Consider the following 18,008-nt stretch of genomic DNA (forward strand, 5'->3'; position numbering starts at 1 on the left):
TGCACCTCTCCCCCCTCATTTGTCTTTTACCATAGCTACCAAGTGACCCAGTATGTGTGAAATCTTCATATAGCTATGAAAATTATACACTCCCAGCTGACTGAAATATGCACACACATCCATGCTCTTCATGCTCTGCACAGATCCATAAGTTATTCTTGTCACCTCTATCCAATGTATTTTATCACTCATCCATACATTAGTGCATTCCAACCTTGCCATCCACTAACCAATATGACTCACATCAAAACAATAGGAAACACAAACAAAATATCAACAGATCACTTTGACTTCTGTTAATGAGAATTCCAAAACTACAAATGGCAACCAGAGATAGACAATTGGCTGGATTGTGCTTCACAAAAGCACTCGCCATATCATAACACTTGATATAGGGCCACTTTGCAACTAAGATTTTATAGGGAAGAAGTACAACAAGAATTTACAATGCAATAATCTCGTCTTTGTTAAAGTTAGAGCTATTGGCATTGCTCATGACATTATTTTGTTTTTAAAACATATAAATGAATGGCATTGTCATTTACAATGCCAAAAGCTTAATCTCTCGCAAATGCGAGACCTATTGCATTTGCACCCACACAGAGCCACACGCACCCACCCACACACACAAAGCCACACGCACCCACCCACACACACACACACAAAGCCACACACACAAAGCCACACACACAGAGCCACACACACACAGAGCCACACACACACAGAGCCACACACACACAGAGCCACACACAGAGCCACACACACACAGAGCCACACACACACACACAAAGAGCCACACTCACACACACACAAAGAGCCACACACACAGAGGCACACACACAGATCCCCGGAAGCTTGTTTCCTTTCCAGTGAAGAATTGGCTTGGTAGTTTGGTCTGCCCTGTTCCCATGATGCACTGGGCCAGGGACAGACTAATTTGCATATAGCCAGGTTCTGAACTGGGATGGTGCAGTGAGCTAAAAAACAGTGATGGATCAAGCCCTGATCTGTTGACTGGGTAGGAGTGTTCTGATTAACTCAGATACTCTGTCCATCACCACCCCCTTTTTTGTAATTACACACACAGATCCCAACACACACACACAGAGAGCCCCCCCCACACACACACACAGAGAGTCACATACACACACACACACAGAGCCACACACCCACAGCCACACACACACAGAGAGCCACACACACAGACAGAGCCACACACACAGAGCCCAACACACACACACAGAGCCGCACAGAGAGACACACACACACACACACAGAGCTCTCTGCCCAGTAATGCCCCAGGGAACTGAGGCAAGAAAAAACGATCACAAGCAGAGAACAGAGGCTAGAAAAAACAATCACAAGCAGAGAACAGAGGCTAGAAAAAACAATCACAAGCAGGGAACAGAGGCTAGAAAAAACAATCACAAGCAGGGAACAGAGGCAAGAAAAAACGATCACAAGCAGGGAACAGAGGCAAGAAAAACGGCTCTGTGTGTGGGTGCAAATGCAATAGGTCTCGCATTTGCGAGCGATTAAGCTATTGACATTGTAAATGACAATGCCATTTATATGTTTTAAAAACAAAAACATAAATAAAAATAATGTCATGAGCAATGCCAATAGCTCTAACTTTAACAATGCCGAGACCATTGCATTGTAAATGCTTGTTTTATTTGAACCCACATATCTGAGTAAAGGTTGATAATTGCCTCCGACGTTTTGTTGGTGCCCCCAAGCTTTGCATTTTGGCATTTTGGCCCATAGCTTTGCCCTCTGTACTTTATCGAATGCTGCTTTCAGATCAATGAAGCAGGCGTAGAGGGAACGGGATTTTGCCATGGCTTGATTGACTAGGAGTGTAACCGCGAAGATGTTAGTGAGGGTGCCCATTCCAGCCCGGAATCCAGTTTGCGTATTTGGCATAACATTTGTGTGACTCACCCAGTCTTCTAAATCTGCCAGCAGGTTCGAGGCGTAAATCTTGGCTTCAACGTCGATGAGTGCGATCAATCTGTAGTTAGCTGGGTCTGAACGAGAGCCCGATTTACTTATGGGATTTAGGATGCTTCCTCTCCAGAAATATGGAACCGTGCCTGATGATAGTACGTGTGTGAATAGCGGAGTAAGGATATCTGACCAGAATAAAGGGTCGTGCCGGAATAGTGCATTTGGCAATCCGTTGGGTCCTAGAGCTCCCTCAGGTTTTTTATGATTTTAAGGACCTGCTTTAGTGAAATCTGCGGAGGGAGTTCTGGCAGTTCTATCTTAGATATGTCGTGAGCTATTCCTGCAGTAGAGGTTCCAAGATTTATAGCTCCTAAGGGTGGGGTGTCGTTGTATGTTTGATCAATGGGTGCTTTCCAGGTGTCCTCCATTACGTCCGAGTTGAAATGTCGGTTCTTGCCGTTTGATAGCTGGTTAATTATATAAGAGCTTGGAGTCTCTTTGTTTGCTGGCATGGAGGAGTTTTGCCCAGAGATGTTCTCTGAAGTCTTTCTTAGCCACCTTGGAGTTTCTTTTAAGGTCTTTTCATAATTTTGATATTAGTGAGAGAATATCCTGAGGGGGTTCTGGGACTCGAGTTCGCAATTGCCTTAGATGTTTATTCAGTTGATTTTTTTGTTTCCTTTTACTGTTGGTGAACCACCCTGCCCCTGCAGGTCTACCTGCTTTACGGCCGTTTCCTTGTTTTGAGAATTCTTTGTTTAGATCTTGAGCAAAAGATTTCCAGGCCTTTAAACGTGATGGTTCGACTTTAAAACTCTCCAAAAGGGCAGTGCATGGGGCCATGATGTCACCAATATTTCCCTTTTTCTAAATTAAACTTCTCAGGTTGTAACATTGCCTTTGTTGAGACATCGCATTTTCTGTTATTGAGTTAGCCATGCTTAAGAGTAGAGTGAAGGTTTGAGGATGGTGGTCGCTTTCTGACCTTTCTTTGATTTCGAAGTTAGAGATGTGTGGGAGAAAGTCCAGGTCTGTTATTGTATAGTCAATGATTGAGCATGTTTTCTGCGTAACCCTGGTATATGTTATGTTATGTTATGTTAAATGAAGCTTGTATAGCGCACTGACACCAAAGGTTTCCTGGCGCTTGGAGACAGAGTGAGTGAGTTAAGGCATGGGTGACGGAGTTTAACCAAGGGGGGGAAGAGGTGAGTTTTGAGCGATTTTCTGAAATTAAGAAGGGAAGGGCTGGATTTGATGGAAAGAGGGAGGGGATTCCAGAGACCGGGAGCCAGGTGGGAAAAGCGACGGCCACCAAATTTCTTGGTTTTAGCTTTGGGGGTGACTAGCAGATGAAGATAAGCTGATCGAAGGTTGCGCGTTGGTCGATGTGGGATGATTAGAGATTTGAGAAACGCGGGACCGGTGCAGTGGAGGGCTTTGAATGTAAGGCAGCCCACCTTGAAGGCTGCCCTTTGACCTATTGGTAGCCAGTGCAGTCTATGAAGCAGGGGTTTTGCCGATTGCCATTTAGGAGTTTTATGGATGAGGCGGGCCGCCTGGTTCTGAACAACCTGAAGGCGGTGCAGCAGTGATTTTGGGAGACCGTAGTAAAGGGAGTTGGAAAAGTCCAAACGGGATAGTACCAGAGAGATGACAACCTGGGTTAGTGCGGCGGGTGACAGTAGGTGGCTGACTTTGCGGATCTTCCGGAGCTGGTGCATACAGGAGGAGATGACAGCACCCACTTGAGCTTTGAGGGATAGTTCGGTGTCGATAATCACACCTAGACTTTTTACTGATTTGACCGGGACTGGGGGGGGACCTAGCTCAGAGGGCCAGAACTGCGGGCCCCAGTGAGCAAGGCTGGATCCAGGGAGAAGGAGCTCGGTTTTCCCAGGATTTAGCTTCAGTTGATTCAGATTCATCCAGTGTTGGATGTGGATCATGATGGTGTGAAAAGTGTTAATGGCATTAGGGGAATTGAGTGGGAAGACAATCTGCAAGTCATCGGCGTAGTTGTATACAATAATGTCCCAGTTCTGAAGTGAGTGAATCAGGGGCCGGAGGTACAGGTTGAACAGCAGTGGCGAGAGGGAGGAGCCCTGGGGGACTCCACAGGTCGTGGGAGTTTTTGCCGCTGTATAAGGGCTCAGACGAACGGCCTGTGTTCTTCCAGTCAAGAAGGACTCGATCCACTTAAGAGCAGTACCCTGGATGCCTGCCTGCCCGACACGGTGGAGGAGGATGTTATGGTCCACCGTGTCGGACGCGGCCGACAGATCCAGAAGTACGAGGGCTTGGGGAATCGCCGCATCCGCGTTACTCCTCAGTGTGTCCAGGACTGCCAGAATGACGGCCTCAGTAGAGTGGGCAGGTCTGAAGGTGGCAGGAGGTTTCAATAAAATTTGAAAGGCATCGAGTGACGTGGGCCTCCATTAATTTGGAAAAATAAGGGAGGAGGGAGATGGGGCGATAATTGGATGGTTCCGCGGGGTCAGCGCCAGGTTTCTTGAGGAGGGGCACTAGGATGGCCTCTTTGAGAGATCTAGGGACAGTACCGCTGCTGAGTGAGCCATTCAGCAGGGGTAAGATGCAGTCGGGTAGATTGAGGCAGATATTCCACAAGACCGATGGCGGACAGCAGTCATTTGGGGAGCCTGATTTGTTCCGCTAACAAAGTGGGGTTGAGGGCAGGGAGTGTAGTGAGGGTCAGGGGGTTATTAGGGGAGGTGTCCAAGGGATGTGACTGGGGTGGAGGGGGGGATAGAGTTCTTGATTTTTATGATCTTTTCCACAAAAAAGAGGTTGAGAGCATCACATGTCTCTTGGGTGGGGGTCTGGGCTGGGAGGGTTCTGTCGTCTGTGGTGAATTCATTCATGATTTCGAACACCTCTTTTGATTTGTTGACCGCTGACGAGAGCCTATTGGAGAAATGTTCTGATTTGGCTAGGGTGATGGCAGTTTTGTAGTCTCTGCGCGCAGCCGTGTAAGACAGTCTGGCTGAGTTAGAGTAATCACGTCTCCAGATCCGTTCCAGCTGACGCACTTTCTGTTTGTGTTGCTTAAGGTCATCAGAGAACCATCTGTGGGAGTTGTGATGCCTAGTACGGGGGAATTTAGTTAGGGGGGCGAACTGGTCACTGGCCGTCTTCAGCCAGGAGCCGATGTCACTTTCTATTGCGTCGATGTTGTCTGTGGGGTTGATGACTGGGCGGGTGTCGGCCAGGGTCGCGAGAAAGCCCTGGGAATCATATGTGCTCCATTTTCGTGAGGAGCCACCAGCCATCAGAGGGGCATGGGTCCTGCCGACGACCGTGATGTTGGTGTCGACTAGGTAATGGTCTGACCATACGCAAGGGGATATAACTGGCTGGGACAGAGCCAGATTATGGGTCCAGATCTGGTCGAGGATATGGCCCTTGATGTGAGTGGGTGAGGTGACCTGTTGGGTCAAATTCGAGCTATTGAGAGTTTCGAAGAGCTCGATAGCATGAGGACCAGCGTTGGTGTCATTGAACCAGTAGTTCAAGTCGCCGAAAAGGGCGAGACTAGAGTGCTGTGTTAATAGATTGGACAGCTGTTCACTCATGATGGTGGAGAAGGATGGCATAGGGTGTGGGGGCCGGTATAAGAGGAGGAACGTGAGGGCACCAGCGTCAGTTTCTAGGCTAATAAGCAAGTTGCCCACCTCAGGGAGGGGGAGGGAGTATGAAGAGATGGAGTTCAGGCGCTTAGATATGATGGCTGCCACCCCACCCCCGGGCCGGTCACCAGGGCGGTCGGCGTGGAGAATGTAGTAATCCGGGGGAGGGCCGCCAGAATATCTGGGAGAGACTCTGTAGTTAGCCATGTTTCTGTGAGCAGGAGTATGTCGGGATTGTTAGTGGACAGCAGGATGTAGATGTCGTCGTGGTGTTTTACTAGAGAGCGGGTGTTCAGATATGTCACCCTGATGGAAGTGTCGCTCCAGGTCGGTTTAGCTGAAGGTTTGCGTCCGCAGAAAGAATGAGGGGCAGGGCGCATAAGACCGGCTGTGTGTATGCGCCTGATGGTGTTAGGGGACGGCGGGGCGTAAGGATGCTGCAACTCTCTAAGGAATTGTGCCGAGTATGAGATGGTATGGCCGACATGGCTGGCCCTAGGGCCCGGCCTGGCGCGGACGGGCGCAGACGGGCTTACCTTAGGCGCACCTTCGGCGCGCATCCGGCGCGCCCGCTGCGCTTCCGGGGAGGGGGGACATTTTATAGGGGTGGTCAGGGTGGGAGGGCCGAGCAATTGGTCTGCTCGCCCTCTGACTCACCCAAGATGGCGGACGAAGTTAGTGGGAGCAGCGCCTAATCGGCTGCTTGAGGGATTTCGAGGGTGAGCGCGAGCGTGGGCTATCAGGTAGGGAGTGCCCAGGGAGCTGATTGTGCTAAAATCCACAATATTTACAATTTCTTTAAAAATAAGCGTCACACACAAAAATACGATTTTTAAAATGCTAAGCGTCCCCGGCTTTCCGCCTCAAGGACCTTACTCTCAGTCAATTTCTCAGGAATGGGGCCACAGGGCACACAGCGCTTTTATAGTGGTGGTCAGGGTTGGATGGCCGAGCAATTGGTCTGCTCGCCCTCTGACTCACCCAAGATGGAGGACAAAGTTAGTGGGAGCAGCGCCTAATCGGCTGCTTGAAGGATTTGGAGGTGAGCGCGAGCGTGGGCTATCAGGTAGGGAGTGCCCAGGGAGCTGATTGTGCTAAAATCCACAATATTTACAATTTCTTTAAAAATAAGCGTCACACACAAAAATACGATTTTTAAAATGCTGAGCGTCCCCGGCTTTCCGCCTCAAGGACCTTACTCTCAGTCAATTTCTCAGTATAAGCTGGTAGGCTCTCTGATGTTACTCGTCCGTTTAACACACCCAATGATAGTTCTTCCAGCAGGGATGCGCATCTGTTACTGTGTGTATCACAATGTTTGCTAGGTAGAATATGGCCTGTTGGACTTTCTTTCCTGGGATTTAGTAAATTCATGTTAAAATCTCCTGATAGAATGATATTGGCATGTGGGTGAGCAAGTTTAAGAGTGTCTAATGTTGCTACTAGGGTATCGATAATTGATCTGTTTTGTTTTGATGATGGATGGATGTAAACGTTCAGTATTAATAAGCTGAAGAGGTTAGAGGCTGTTAATTTGATACATAACATCCATGTTGAGTCTAAATCTACTTCCGATGCCTGCCATGAGATGTAGGTCGAGACATAGGTTGAAAGACCTCCTTTAGCTCTTTTGTATTTAGAGTCTTTCTTGGCCGGATTAAGGTATTCTTTGTATCCTACTATTGGTGAAAAATTTGTCTGCCATGTCTCTTGAAGGAGGAGTAGATCGTGCCGTTTGAAAAATTCCATGAAATCTGGATCTTCTAGTTTTGGGCTTAGGCCGTTCACGTTCCAGGAACAGATGTTACACCCGTTGTCTGTTGTTTTAGCTTTGGTAGCGTTTGTTCATGCCTTGGCGGGTTGCGTATTCAGTTTCCTTTGCCTGGTGTATTTGCCTGCTTCAGGGTGGGCGAAGGTTATGGTAATTTTCCTCCCTGCTTGGTTTGTGCCCTTTGTTGGGCTTTGTTGTTCTGGGCCTTTCGCACCTCTCAACATGCCCTCTGGTGAATTTAGTTGTTGTAACGGAGTTGGGTAGCAGGGGGGAACTAGTTTTTTAAATTATATACCCCATTTAGCAAATGAAACCTGCTGCTGCCATTTTTGCTCTGTTATGGAATTGTCGGAGAAAGTTGCTGTGGTGATTTCTCGACCAGATGGGTCGGGATTTGGTCTAAATTCTATACTTTAAAGATTGCCCGTCTCGATATGACACAGAGAAGGAAGTGCTTTGAGCAGTTTTAATATTACGCTTCTATTGAGGATATCGTGGGTTCCCCTCGATACATAATGACGGATGAAGTGCAGCTTATTGTTGTGGATGTTAATGATGTCAGAAGAGACCAGCCCACATTCTGTATATTCGCTCTTTTCCGTTTGTTTTTCCTCTGAGGGTTGTCCCGGGGGGATCGGGTGAAAATTCTGAGCATTGCATGCAATATTTTGAAGTTGTGTATCGTTGTTCATTGCAGTCGTTGGAGCACCGCTTTCCGTATGGTTCCTGTATGTTATGTCGAGGGTACTCCCGTCCTTACTCTCTCCCTCATTGGACAAGTTTACATAATTTAAGCTGGTTTTAACTGGTTCTGTCATGTTGCGTCTGGGAGTTGTTTTAAGGATTTGTGTGGCCTGAGATGATGTGTGCCATTTCTCTTCCTTTTCAACAGGCTTGAATATACTGTATACGTTTGCTGGCTGCGAATGTTCCATTATTCTGTTAGTTGTGGATTTTTGAGATGGTGGGCTTATTGATAGATGGGGTTGTGTCGACCTCGAGGCTTGCTTTCTCAGTATTTGTAGTTGTTGTGTCGTCTTCACTTTGAGTCACGTCTAGCTCCTTCTTGGTGCTGGTTACGTTCGGTACCTGTCTTGTGTTTTTTCCCTTTCTGGCCTTTCTCAAGCGTTTTCTCTCCCGCTTAGATAGTGGAGCTGTAGCGTTTGTTTCTTCTGCAAGTTGCTCTTTGCAATGATCTAATAGTGGACTGGTCAAGATGGCTGTGTTGCCCGAAGCTGTTTTTAGTTGTAATGTTTTTGTGCTATCGGGTGTTGGAGCTATGTTAGGCCCGATGCTTTTTCATTATGCTCTTTTAGGGGGCTAGGATGAACCTGATCCATTTCCTGCTGTGTTTCTTTGAGTTTCATAGTTGGTGAGTTAGTCTTTGCTGAGGTGTCCCTGGCGACCCCCAGTAGTTCGGACATTAAGTTTGGAACTGTGGCTAGGTGGTCTATTATTTGGGTGCAGTGTCAGTGACTCATTAGGTAACTTGTTTCTCGATCTTGCTGCACCCTCCTGATCATCTCATTAAGGTTTTGCAGCTTTTGTTCCAACCCCTGAACGTGAATAGCTAGAATGTTTAATAGATCTACTTGGGCACCTAACTTGCCTGCATGGTAAGTCATGGCTTTGCCGATGGTGTCCAGAGTGTTTAACAGATAGAGCCATACTGCTGAGGGTGGTGGGCTGGCTACCTGTTCCTGTAGTGGTGGATGCTCCGAAGATGTAAAGTCCGGAGGAACTGGAATTTTGCATACTTTCTCCCTTTTTTGCGACTGCGGCACCGTGGGAGAATTTTCGAGATTTTTGAAACTAAGAAACGAGTCACCGTGTTGCATAGAAAGCGATGATTTTCTACTGCATCGATGGACAGAATCCGATGAATAATGTGGCGAGGAAAATTGGTTTTGCTTGTAGGTATTTGCATTGACAAGGTCGTCTACTCCCATATCATCTTAAAGATGTTCTTACCCCAGTGGGAACTATCTTTTAGGATTATTTGCTGACTTGGATTGGGGCCATATAATAAGCGGCTTATTCAAAGCTAATGAACAGTCCTGATTGTGACCTGCGCTTTTTTGATACCTGTTTCATTATTACGACTCATTGCATACTGTTATTTACCACAAATAAATTCTGACATACCTTTGATTATGGAATGTTGGCAAAACAAATTGATTCTCTCTTACCATTTTATTGTATCTGAGGCCACAGTGGAAGATCTACCATGTTTTCAAGTACTCTGTCATGTGATAGGCCAAGGTTTTTCTATAGAAATACATTTATTTATGTTTGCCTCCTGTAGTAAACCAACATAAAAGGAACTATCAGCATTAAAAAAGTAAACTAACTTAGTAGCTCAAATCTCACTAACACACATTCTTTTTTTTCAGGTGTTTGGAAGTGCCCCACCCAGCATGATGTCGGAAAAATTTCCTGACCTCTTACAGTTTACAACACAGGTTTCTCGGTTGATGGTAGCAGAAATTCGACGGAGGGCATCAAATAAATCCACAGGTATAAAAGTTATCAGGTGATAAAACTGAGGTTTTATGGCCATCATTGCAAATAGAACCATTGTGTAAACTTTAAAATTCCCATCTATGCTCTGATGTTGTGTGTTTTTTCAAAATGGTGACCCAATATACCCTTGTAGGTATGGGCAATGAAAATCTCAAAGTAAAAGGTATCTACAAGGGATTTTGTTTGTGTTCAATATATTCTTTCACCTTAAGTAATTTCAAGTAAGTCAACAAAGAACAAACTTCACAGTGTCCACTGGAACAATAATAATGAAAATGAATTTCAAGAAAGAGAAAAGTACACAGTGAATCTTATTTTAGAAAAAAAAATGATTTTATCTACTTTTCATCATCTTGAATTGCAAGAAAGGGTACATTAAAAAAGGGGGAGAAATATCGGCAAAAAAGTCATGTACATATATACAAAATCAATCTGAAGAGATATGTCATCACCTACATCAGCTCCTAAAAAATGTGTAAAGCAATAATTAACTTAACATAGAAAAAGATTGCTCAGCAACTAAAGACTGATGTTGTGTAGCGTCCTGAGAATTGTTTTAACCATCCATTCAGAGAAAAACAAATTTAGATTTTCAGACAAACTTCACATTTTTAGGACTCTAATAGTCTGATCATTTATTTTTCTGTCCTCTAGCAGAAAAATGGCTTTGTTGATCCTGCACTGTCCACAGGTTATATGTGCCTTCGGCAGAAGGCCAACATTATTAACTAACTTTAAAGATTGTAATCGGAAATACTTTGAAAAGCCCCCTCAACAGTTTTCTCATTCATTCACAATGGCATTGCTAAGCATATCCTTAATGCTAACTGCATCTTTAGCCACCTGCCTTTCTAATCAGGCTGAGTTGCTTCTCACTGGAAGCCAGTAAGCACCAGTTTAGCATCCCAATGAAGGGATACAGGCATGGCATCTCTGCAGGCATCCTAAATTCTAAAGAAGGAGTCTAAGGTCTGGCAGACAGCCCTGAACCTATATCAGAAGTTGGGTTAGATCATTTGATCCGTACATAAGATTTTTAAGGTCACTATCCAGCACTTGTTTTGAATCATAATAAATCTTAGTACCTGTAATGTTTGTCATTTGCAAACCCATGTTGCTGCTTATCCTGTTGCCAACTCCTCTGTTATAAACTAGTTCTCCAAAAACGGAAATGGATTCCAATCAGTCAATCAATCAAACATTTGTAGAGCGCACTACTCACCCGTGAGGGTCTCAAGGCGCTAAAGGGGGGTGTTGGGTGCCTCTACTGCTCGAACAGCCAGGTCTTGAGAAGTCTCTTGAAGGTCAGCAGATCCTGGGTCTGTCGCAGGTGAATGGGGAGGGTGTTCCATGTCTTGGCGGCGAGGTGGGAGACTGATCTTCTGCCGGTGGTCATTCGTGGATGCGTGGAAACGGTGGCGAGGGTGAGGTCAGCGGAGCGAAGCTGGAGGTTCGGGTTGTAGAAGGTGAGTCGTTTGTTAAGGTATGTTGGTCCAGGGTTGTGTAGTGCTTTGTGAGCGTGGGTGTGGAGCTTGAAGGTGATCCTCTTGTTGTTAGGGAGCCAGTGCAGGTCTCCCAGGTGGGCAGTGATGGACTGTGGCGGGAGATGTTGAGGATGAGGCGTGCGGAGGCGTTCTGTATGCGTTGAAGTCTTTTCTTGAGTTTGGCCGTGGTTCCTGCATAGAGGGCGTTGCCGCAGTCCAGCCTGCTGCTGACGAGGGCCTGGTGACCGCCCTTCTGGTTCCGGTGGGGATCCATCTGTAGATCTTGCAAAGCATGCGGAGGGTGTTGAAGCAGGAGGAGGAGACCCACATAATCCCCTTGGATATTTCACATTTTAGACTACCTGGTTTATGGGCATCTGACATGAATGAGTCTTGCTATCCAAGTTTCACTTACTATAAGCTCTGTTATATTGGGCCGGAAATATTAACCACCTGTGCCTTCCTTTTAGATCAATTCAACTGCTGCACTGTTTGGTTTAGAGGCTCTAGGCGTGTTACACATGAATATGTATGACCACATGTGTGCACACTGGGTGTGTGAAACTACCCTCTAGCTCAGCCTGGCATATGCAAACAGGTAGCCTGATGCACAATTGACCTTTCACGGTTTGGTGCTAACCTAGACTGGCCTTCTAATTTGATTGACCATTAATAGTGTCAGTAGGTACATCTGTAGTGATTTCTGAACACTATGTGCTTCACTCATAGAATGTGAATAAGAGGCAATATCAATTATTAACAAGTAGATCAATGTAACATGGAGACAGCCAACGCGTTTCTCCCGAGCATGGGCTTCTTCAGGGCACAAGATTAAATGTAATGTGTCTTGCAAAGGTATTAGACATCATGCGCCAAGCACAAGACGCTGTCCGGACACGGTTGGAATTACTCAATGCTGGAATATATACTTAAACTCTCGCTTCTATTGAAGCTTTACTGGCTGCTTAGCTGAACCAACTGGACCGAATTATATTCGACTGACTAGGACAAACAGGCAGTTGCTCTGCTTTAAGGCTTCTACAGATACTACCTTACGGCTTTATACGGATAAACTACGCCGACCTCGGCTCATGATGTCTATTACCTTTGCAAGACACATTACATTTCATCTTGTGCTCTGAAGAAGCCCATGCTCTGGCGAAATGCGTTGGCTGTCTCCAACAAAACACATACCAGGCATATTTGAAATAAAGATACATAAAGACCAACGACTACCGATTGTTTTTCCATTCTGTACATGTTACTTTGGTCTACTTGTTAATAATTGATATTGCCTCTCCTCCCAAAATTTTTTATTGGTTTTTCAACACAAACTCAAGGCACAATCCGCCCATTATCCCACGCAGGGGAGAGATGACTACTAGCCAGCATGATGATACAAGACAAAGGAACCCTGTTGTGCGTGTCAACGTACCCCAATCACAACCCATAGCTCAACTGAAGGGTACAGTTACTAAAGCAGATGGGTACATAAGGCAAACAGGTCGAGAAGGAATGTCAGTGGGAGCTTATGGCAACTCCTTCGTCATCCCTGCAGGATTCAGTGTTCTTGACAATTCCACCATTGAGACAAAGTCCCAGTAGATGTGAGTATATCGGAACTCTCCCCATAGGGGCCCAAAGTAAAAAGGAAACTAACAATCATACACAGAGTCATTTCATTTAATTTCATTTCATGAAGATTTATTCGGTTCATGTAAAATGACCATAAAAGCACATAGTACAAATCATGTTTGAACAAATTATAAATTACAGATATAAAGATACCAACATAAACGGGCGGGAAATTTAAAATAACATGCCTTTGCGTGCGCTAATAGACTGATTTAAAAACATAGCAGTATAAAAGCAGATGTCGGCAGATTTCAGGTTAAATATAAGATTCATTGCCTCATCGACTGTACGTATACCATATTTGACAAACATCGGTTTCAGATAGGTAATACGAAAGTTCATGTACAGTTTATATATGAATAAAAAATGCAAAGTGCTCTGCTTAGAAATGCCATCACACAAACATGGGCCTCTAGGATGTTTTTTAAGATTTGGTAAGGCAACTAAATGGTGTGCTACTCCAAACCTCAGTCAGTACAAACTTTTGGGATGGCCTAGTCACCATGGCTAGATAAAATGGAAAACCTTCGGTAGAAGAATATCTGCTAAAAAACATAACTGTTGACATAGACCCACTAGCTAGAGCTCGCTTGCTCGCCTTATTAGCCACAAACGTAGCTTTCAGCTCAGCTTTAGGTATCATGGAAGCAGCCCTGGGGTTAGTCAAAACATTTCGATTAAAAATTTCCAAAAAACAATCGGCGACATATTTTATCCAGGGAATTTTCCTATACCTGTCCAAGGAAAGACAATCTTCGATGATAAGTCTATTAAACGACTTTTCGTCCTGGAGCCAAATGGAACGCCATAGCATAAGAGGTCTTAGGGAAATTAAATCAGTCAAAAAAATCAATGTCTAGTTCCCGATGAATCAACTCAGTAGGGGCTGATGGAGGTAAACACAAAAGCTTTTTTTAAAAAGAGTTTTCCTCCAGCTGCAAGACATGATTACATCTGTGGCCCCAAACAGCCGCCCCATACAGTGCAATTGAGACACATCTTGCTTGATAGATTTGCAGCATATCCCTAGTTCTTCTATCCCCAACTTTTGCCGCAAATCTAAAAACACCATGGGCGCTTTTCGCCATTTTATGTCTAATATTATTAAATTTGGTGGACCATTTACTATCATGAGAGAAGGTTATACCAAGGTAACAAAATGTATCTAATGATTGCACCTTGTCAGAATCAATAAAAAAGGCATTGGATTTGCTTTTTGCCCCACAGGTCATTACGTGTGTTTTCCCCTTGTTAATGGTCAGTTTTCTATCCTTAATAAAAATAGAAAATCTGTTAATTAAACGTTGAAGGCCAAGGGGAGTTCTAGAGAGAAGCACGGCGTCATCGTCATATAATAACACCGGCACAGAGATGCTCTTAACCCGAGGTGCATCAGCTTTTACACTCTTTAAAATTGCATCAATTTCATTTATGAATAAAATAAACAATAACTGGGCCAAAACACAGCCCTGTCTAATACCTCGTTGGACACTAAACGTGGGCGTACATTCGCCCTTGGTGCCGTAACGCACACAAGTTTGTAGTTTTTGGTACAGTCTAGTGAGAAAAAAGATTATACCCTCAGGGGCTCCCAGCTGCAACACAATTGGCCACAATAAAGTATGGTCGACCATGTCGAAGGCGCTGCTTAAGTCTGCAAAGCAGAGATATAAGCAACCGCCTTTGGCTTCAATATATTTGCCAATTATAAGATCGAGATTGATACACTGATCTAATGTTCCTCGTCCCTTCCTGAATCCATACTGGCTATCGGGCAGAATGCCCTCTTGTTCAACCCACTCTTCAAGCCTGACCAGCATAACTCTACTCATGATCTTTATAGAGGAGTCAAGGAGGGAGATAGGGCGATAATTTTTAACATCTGACCTGCTGCCCTTCTTAAAAATTGGAATGATAATGGATTCCCCCCAAGTTTTTGGGGGTTCTGAACACACAGCTGCATTAAAGACTATTGCCAGGAGGGGGCTCCAAATCTCTGGGGCTGCTTTGTATACATCAATAGGGACCCCATCGGGTCCCTGGGCTTTCCCTCCCTTACTTGCCCTAATTCCAAGCTCCCCCTCGGTAGCAGTAATATCCAGAGGTATGACCGGCCACCTGCTAGGGATATTGACCCCGCAATCATCAGAGTCAAAAATTTTAGAAAAATGGGAAACCCAACCTACGCTAGGAACATTAGAAGTTAATTCAGGTAGATTTCCCTCCTTGAGGAAAGGAGAGGTAACTGTCGCCTAGAATAATGTGTTATTATGTAACTCCGCTGCTTGGTTAAGAGAGTCCCAAGCTTCCTGCTGTAACTCGCCCCTCCTCCTTTACAGGGCTCGCTTATAATCTACTCTTAATTTAGTTATTAGGGTATTGTCCCTGGGTTTTTTAGCAAGTGCATGTTTCAGCTCGGTCAGTAAAACAGTACACGCATGGTCAAACCAGCCTGGACTTGTTCTACACTTGTCTCTTGTTGGTCTGGTGAACCTGGCATCAATAGACGTATTAATATCTATAAAGGCAAATAAAACCCGTTCATGATCAGTGTTATTTTCGAGGATAAGTGTGATATCAGTCAAACATTCATTTACGCTAGAACTTGATAATTCATTAGCTTTTTCCCCTATCCATCTAATTCTGACCCCATTTGATCTGTGTGGTTCCACATTAGTGAGAGTAGTTCCTACTGCTACAGAACTCTCGCCCCAAAGAGTACATTCTAGGATAATATAATTATGATCACTTAAAGAGGTGACTTCAATCCTAGGAGATGCACAATGAGGGGTGATATTAGAGGAAACAATCACGTGGTCAATCACAGAGCTAGTTCTCCAATTCTTGAAAGTAGGGATGGTCTGCCCATTTACATCTTTTGTGAAATCCAGGATTTCCAGGTCATAGCAGCCCATGAAGCTATGCAAAAGGTCTCCATAGCTGTTGTGCCTAAAGTGCAGATCATCAGAACCGGCATTATTTACAACCCCACTGACTTTTTGGGTGGATAATTCACATAATGGGATGTTAAAATCGCCCACCCAAATAAAATAAAACATTATTTTGATCATTAAGATTCTCAATAGTGCTAGCTAAATCTTTAACTACTGATGTCCTACTGTCATCAAAAACATTATTATAATAGTTAAGTAATAATACATTCCGGTCTTGATCATCAAGGAGCCAAAGGATCTGAACATATGCTCCCACGGTCATGTACCTTTTAACTACGATTCGCCGATTGATGGAAACTAAAATCAAAAGGCCACCTTTAGCTCTCCCATAAGTGGAACTCTGCGCTGACAGATTATAGGAGGCAAACCCCTCATAGTTCACCTCCTCCCTACTCCATGTTTCCTGGAAACACAGTATATCATAGGTATTAATAAAATCATTCCAACCCAGGGCATCCCCCTTAGTTTTTAGCCCCGCAATGTTCCAGCTAATAATTGCGATACCCTTAAGGCCCCTCGTTCTATTAGTATTTTCAGGTAGGGTCATTCCGTTAGGGTCAACTCCTGTATTGGGATTCCCATTAGCTATATTCCCAGTGCCACTAGACAGACTGTTGTCGGCCGCCATGGTCGGCTCGACATCAATATGCCTTTCTCTTGTACCAAACACCTGGACGTTCGTGGTCACACATAAAGCTGGCCCACGTAACTGGGTTTGTCAATCCTTAGAATCCAGAGTGCTTAGGGCTTGGAATCTATTCTGCATCGGGATCCCAGAGACCGGGCAACAGTGAGGGTTGAAAAGACTATTTCTATTGGTATCAAGGGGCAATTTAATAAGGTGACTATAAAAGTAGCCAAGAGGTCGGACACATATACTATTCTCGCCAGGTGTTAAGGACACAGCCCTTAACAAAACTGTTGCCACATATTGGGGGTGTTTAAAATTGACTATCACACAGTCACCCCTACTGGTCTTGCTAGAGTTGCCTATCCAGTCTACCCTTCTAATACTTAGTATTTGGTCAGAATAGGGAAATGGAAACCCACAGTGGTTGTGCAACCAGGAGACGGTTTTATTTTTTAATGAATCATGAGATTCCTCCGCAGGCTTAGTAGTAGTAGTTCCAGTCGATGGAACATTGGTTAAAACAACCACATAAGTTGCACAATCAGGTGGGAGGTTAATACAACATTTTTTCTTTGACTCCCTCAGCCCAACCTGTCTCACAGAGGCCACTGCCACTGCTGCTTGTTTAGTCTGACAGGTGATAGGCGACAATTCAGAGCGAGGGGGAACAGATAAAACTACATCGTTTACAGTTCTCCCCCCGTTAGGTTGCTTTGGGGCAGCTTTAGGGACTATAGGACCCTTCTCGACAACCCTGGATTTTTCGGCCGAGGCAATATAGGTGTCCAAACGTCCACCTAGTCTAATTACTTCGGCAGAAATCTGGTCCAATTTATCGACTAGGGGTTTAATGATCTTTTCTACCTTGGAATCAATGATACTGACCAATAGGGCAAATTGATCAGTATTCATTGTTACTGAGCCTTTCTTGTCCATTGGCTGGGCATCCCCTGTGGTACAACTGGAAGGTGTTTCTACTCTTCTTTTGTTAAGGGTTCGGTTTACCCCCCGGTTGAGTTGGGCTTTCCTACAAGCTCTCAGCGCTCTCGGTGCTCGTGAGCACTGGACAGGGGTCTCAATAGATACATCAGTCCTATCCATATTATGAACTGATTTGGCAGGCACTTCCACTTCCACTAAGACTTCAGGGCTATCCTGTTCACAATTATCATCCACTGTAGAGCCCAACTGCGAGCTCGGCAGAGTGCGACATGTAATGGGTGAGCTCCCCTTGCCGAGCGATAATCTACGCTCCTTGTTAATTTTATCGACCACTTTAACTAAATAATTGTCCATCGTGGCAATCACAGAAGGGTTTTTAACAGCCTTCAGTTTAGACATTATAGAGCTAGCAAAGATAAAATTAATATACTTAAAATAGAGCAAACGCTATCATGAAAGGATAATAAAAAT

General features: G+C 44.8%; 1 protein-coding gene across 3 annotated transcripts in view; it reads left to right on the plus strand.

Annotated features, from left to right (window-relative positions):
* The window catches only part of WDFY3 (WD repeat and FYVE domain containing 3), a 1,930,620-nt gene that overhangs the window by 481,772 nt on the left and 1,430,840 nt on the right, over positions 1 to 18,008 (plus strand). For all 3 annotated transcript variants that reach the window (XM_078676292.1, XM_078676293.1, XM_078676294.1), the window contains exon 5: positions 9,762 to 9,885. In XM_078676292.1, the coding sequence (XP_078532418.1) occupies positions 9,762 to 9,885 (124 nt within the window). The remainder of the gene's footprint in view (positions 1 to 9,761; positions 9,886 to 18,008) is intronic.

This window comes from Lissotriton helveticus, chromosome 2_1 (assembly GCF_964261635.1).
Source record: "Lissotriton helveticus chromosome 2_1, aLisHel1.1, whole genome shotgun sequence".
NCBI lineage: Eukaryota > Metazoa > Chordata > Amphibia > Caudata > Salamandridae > Lissotriton > Lissotriton helveticus.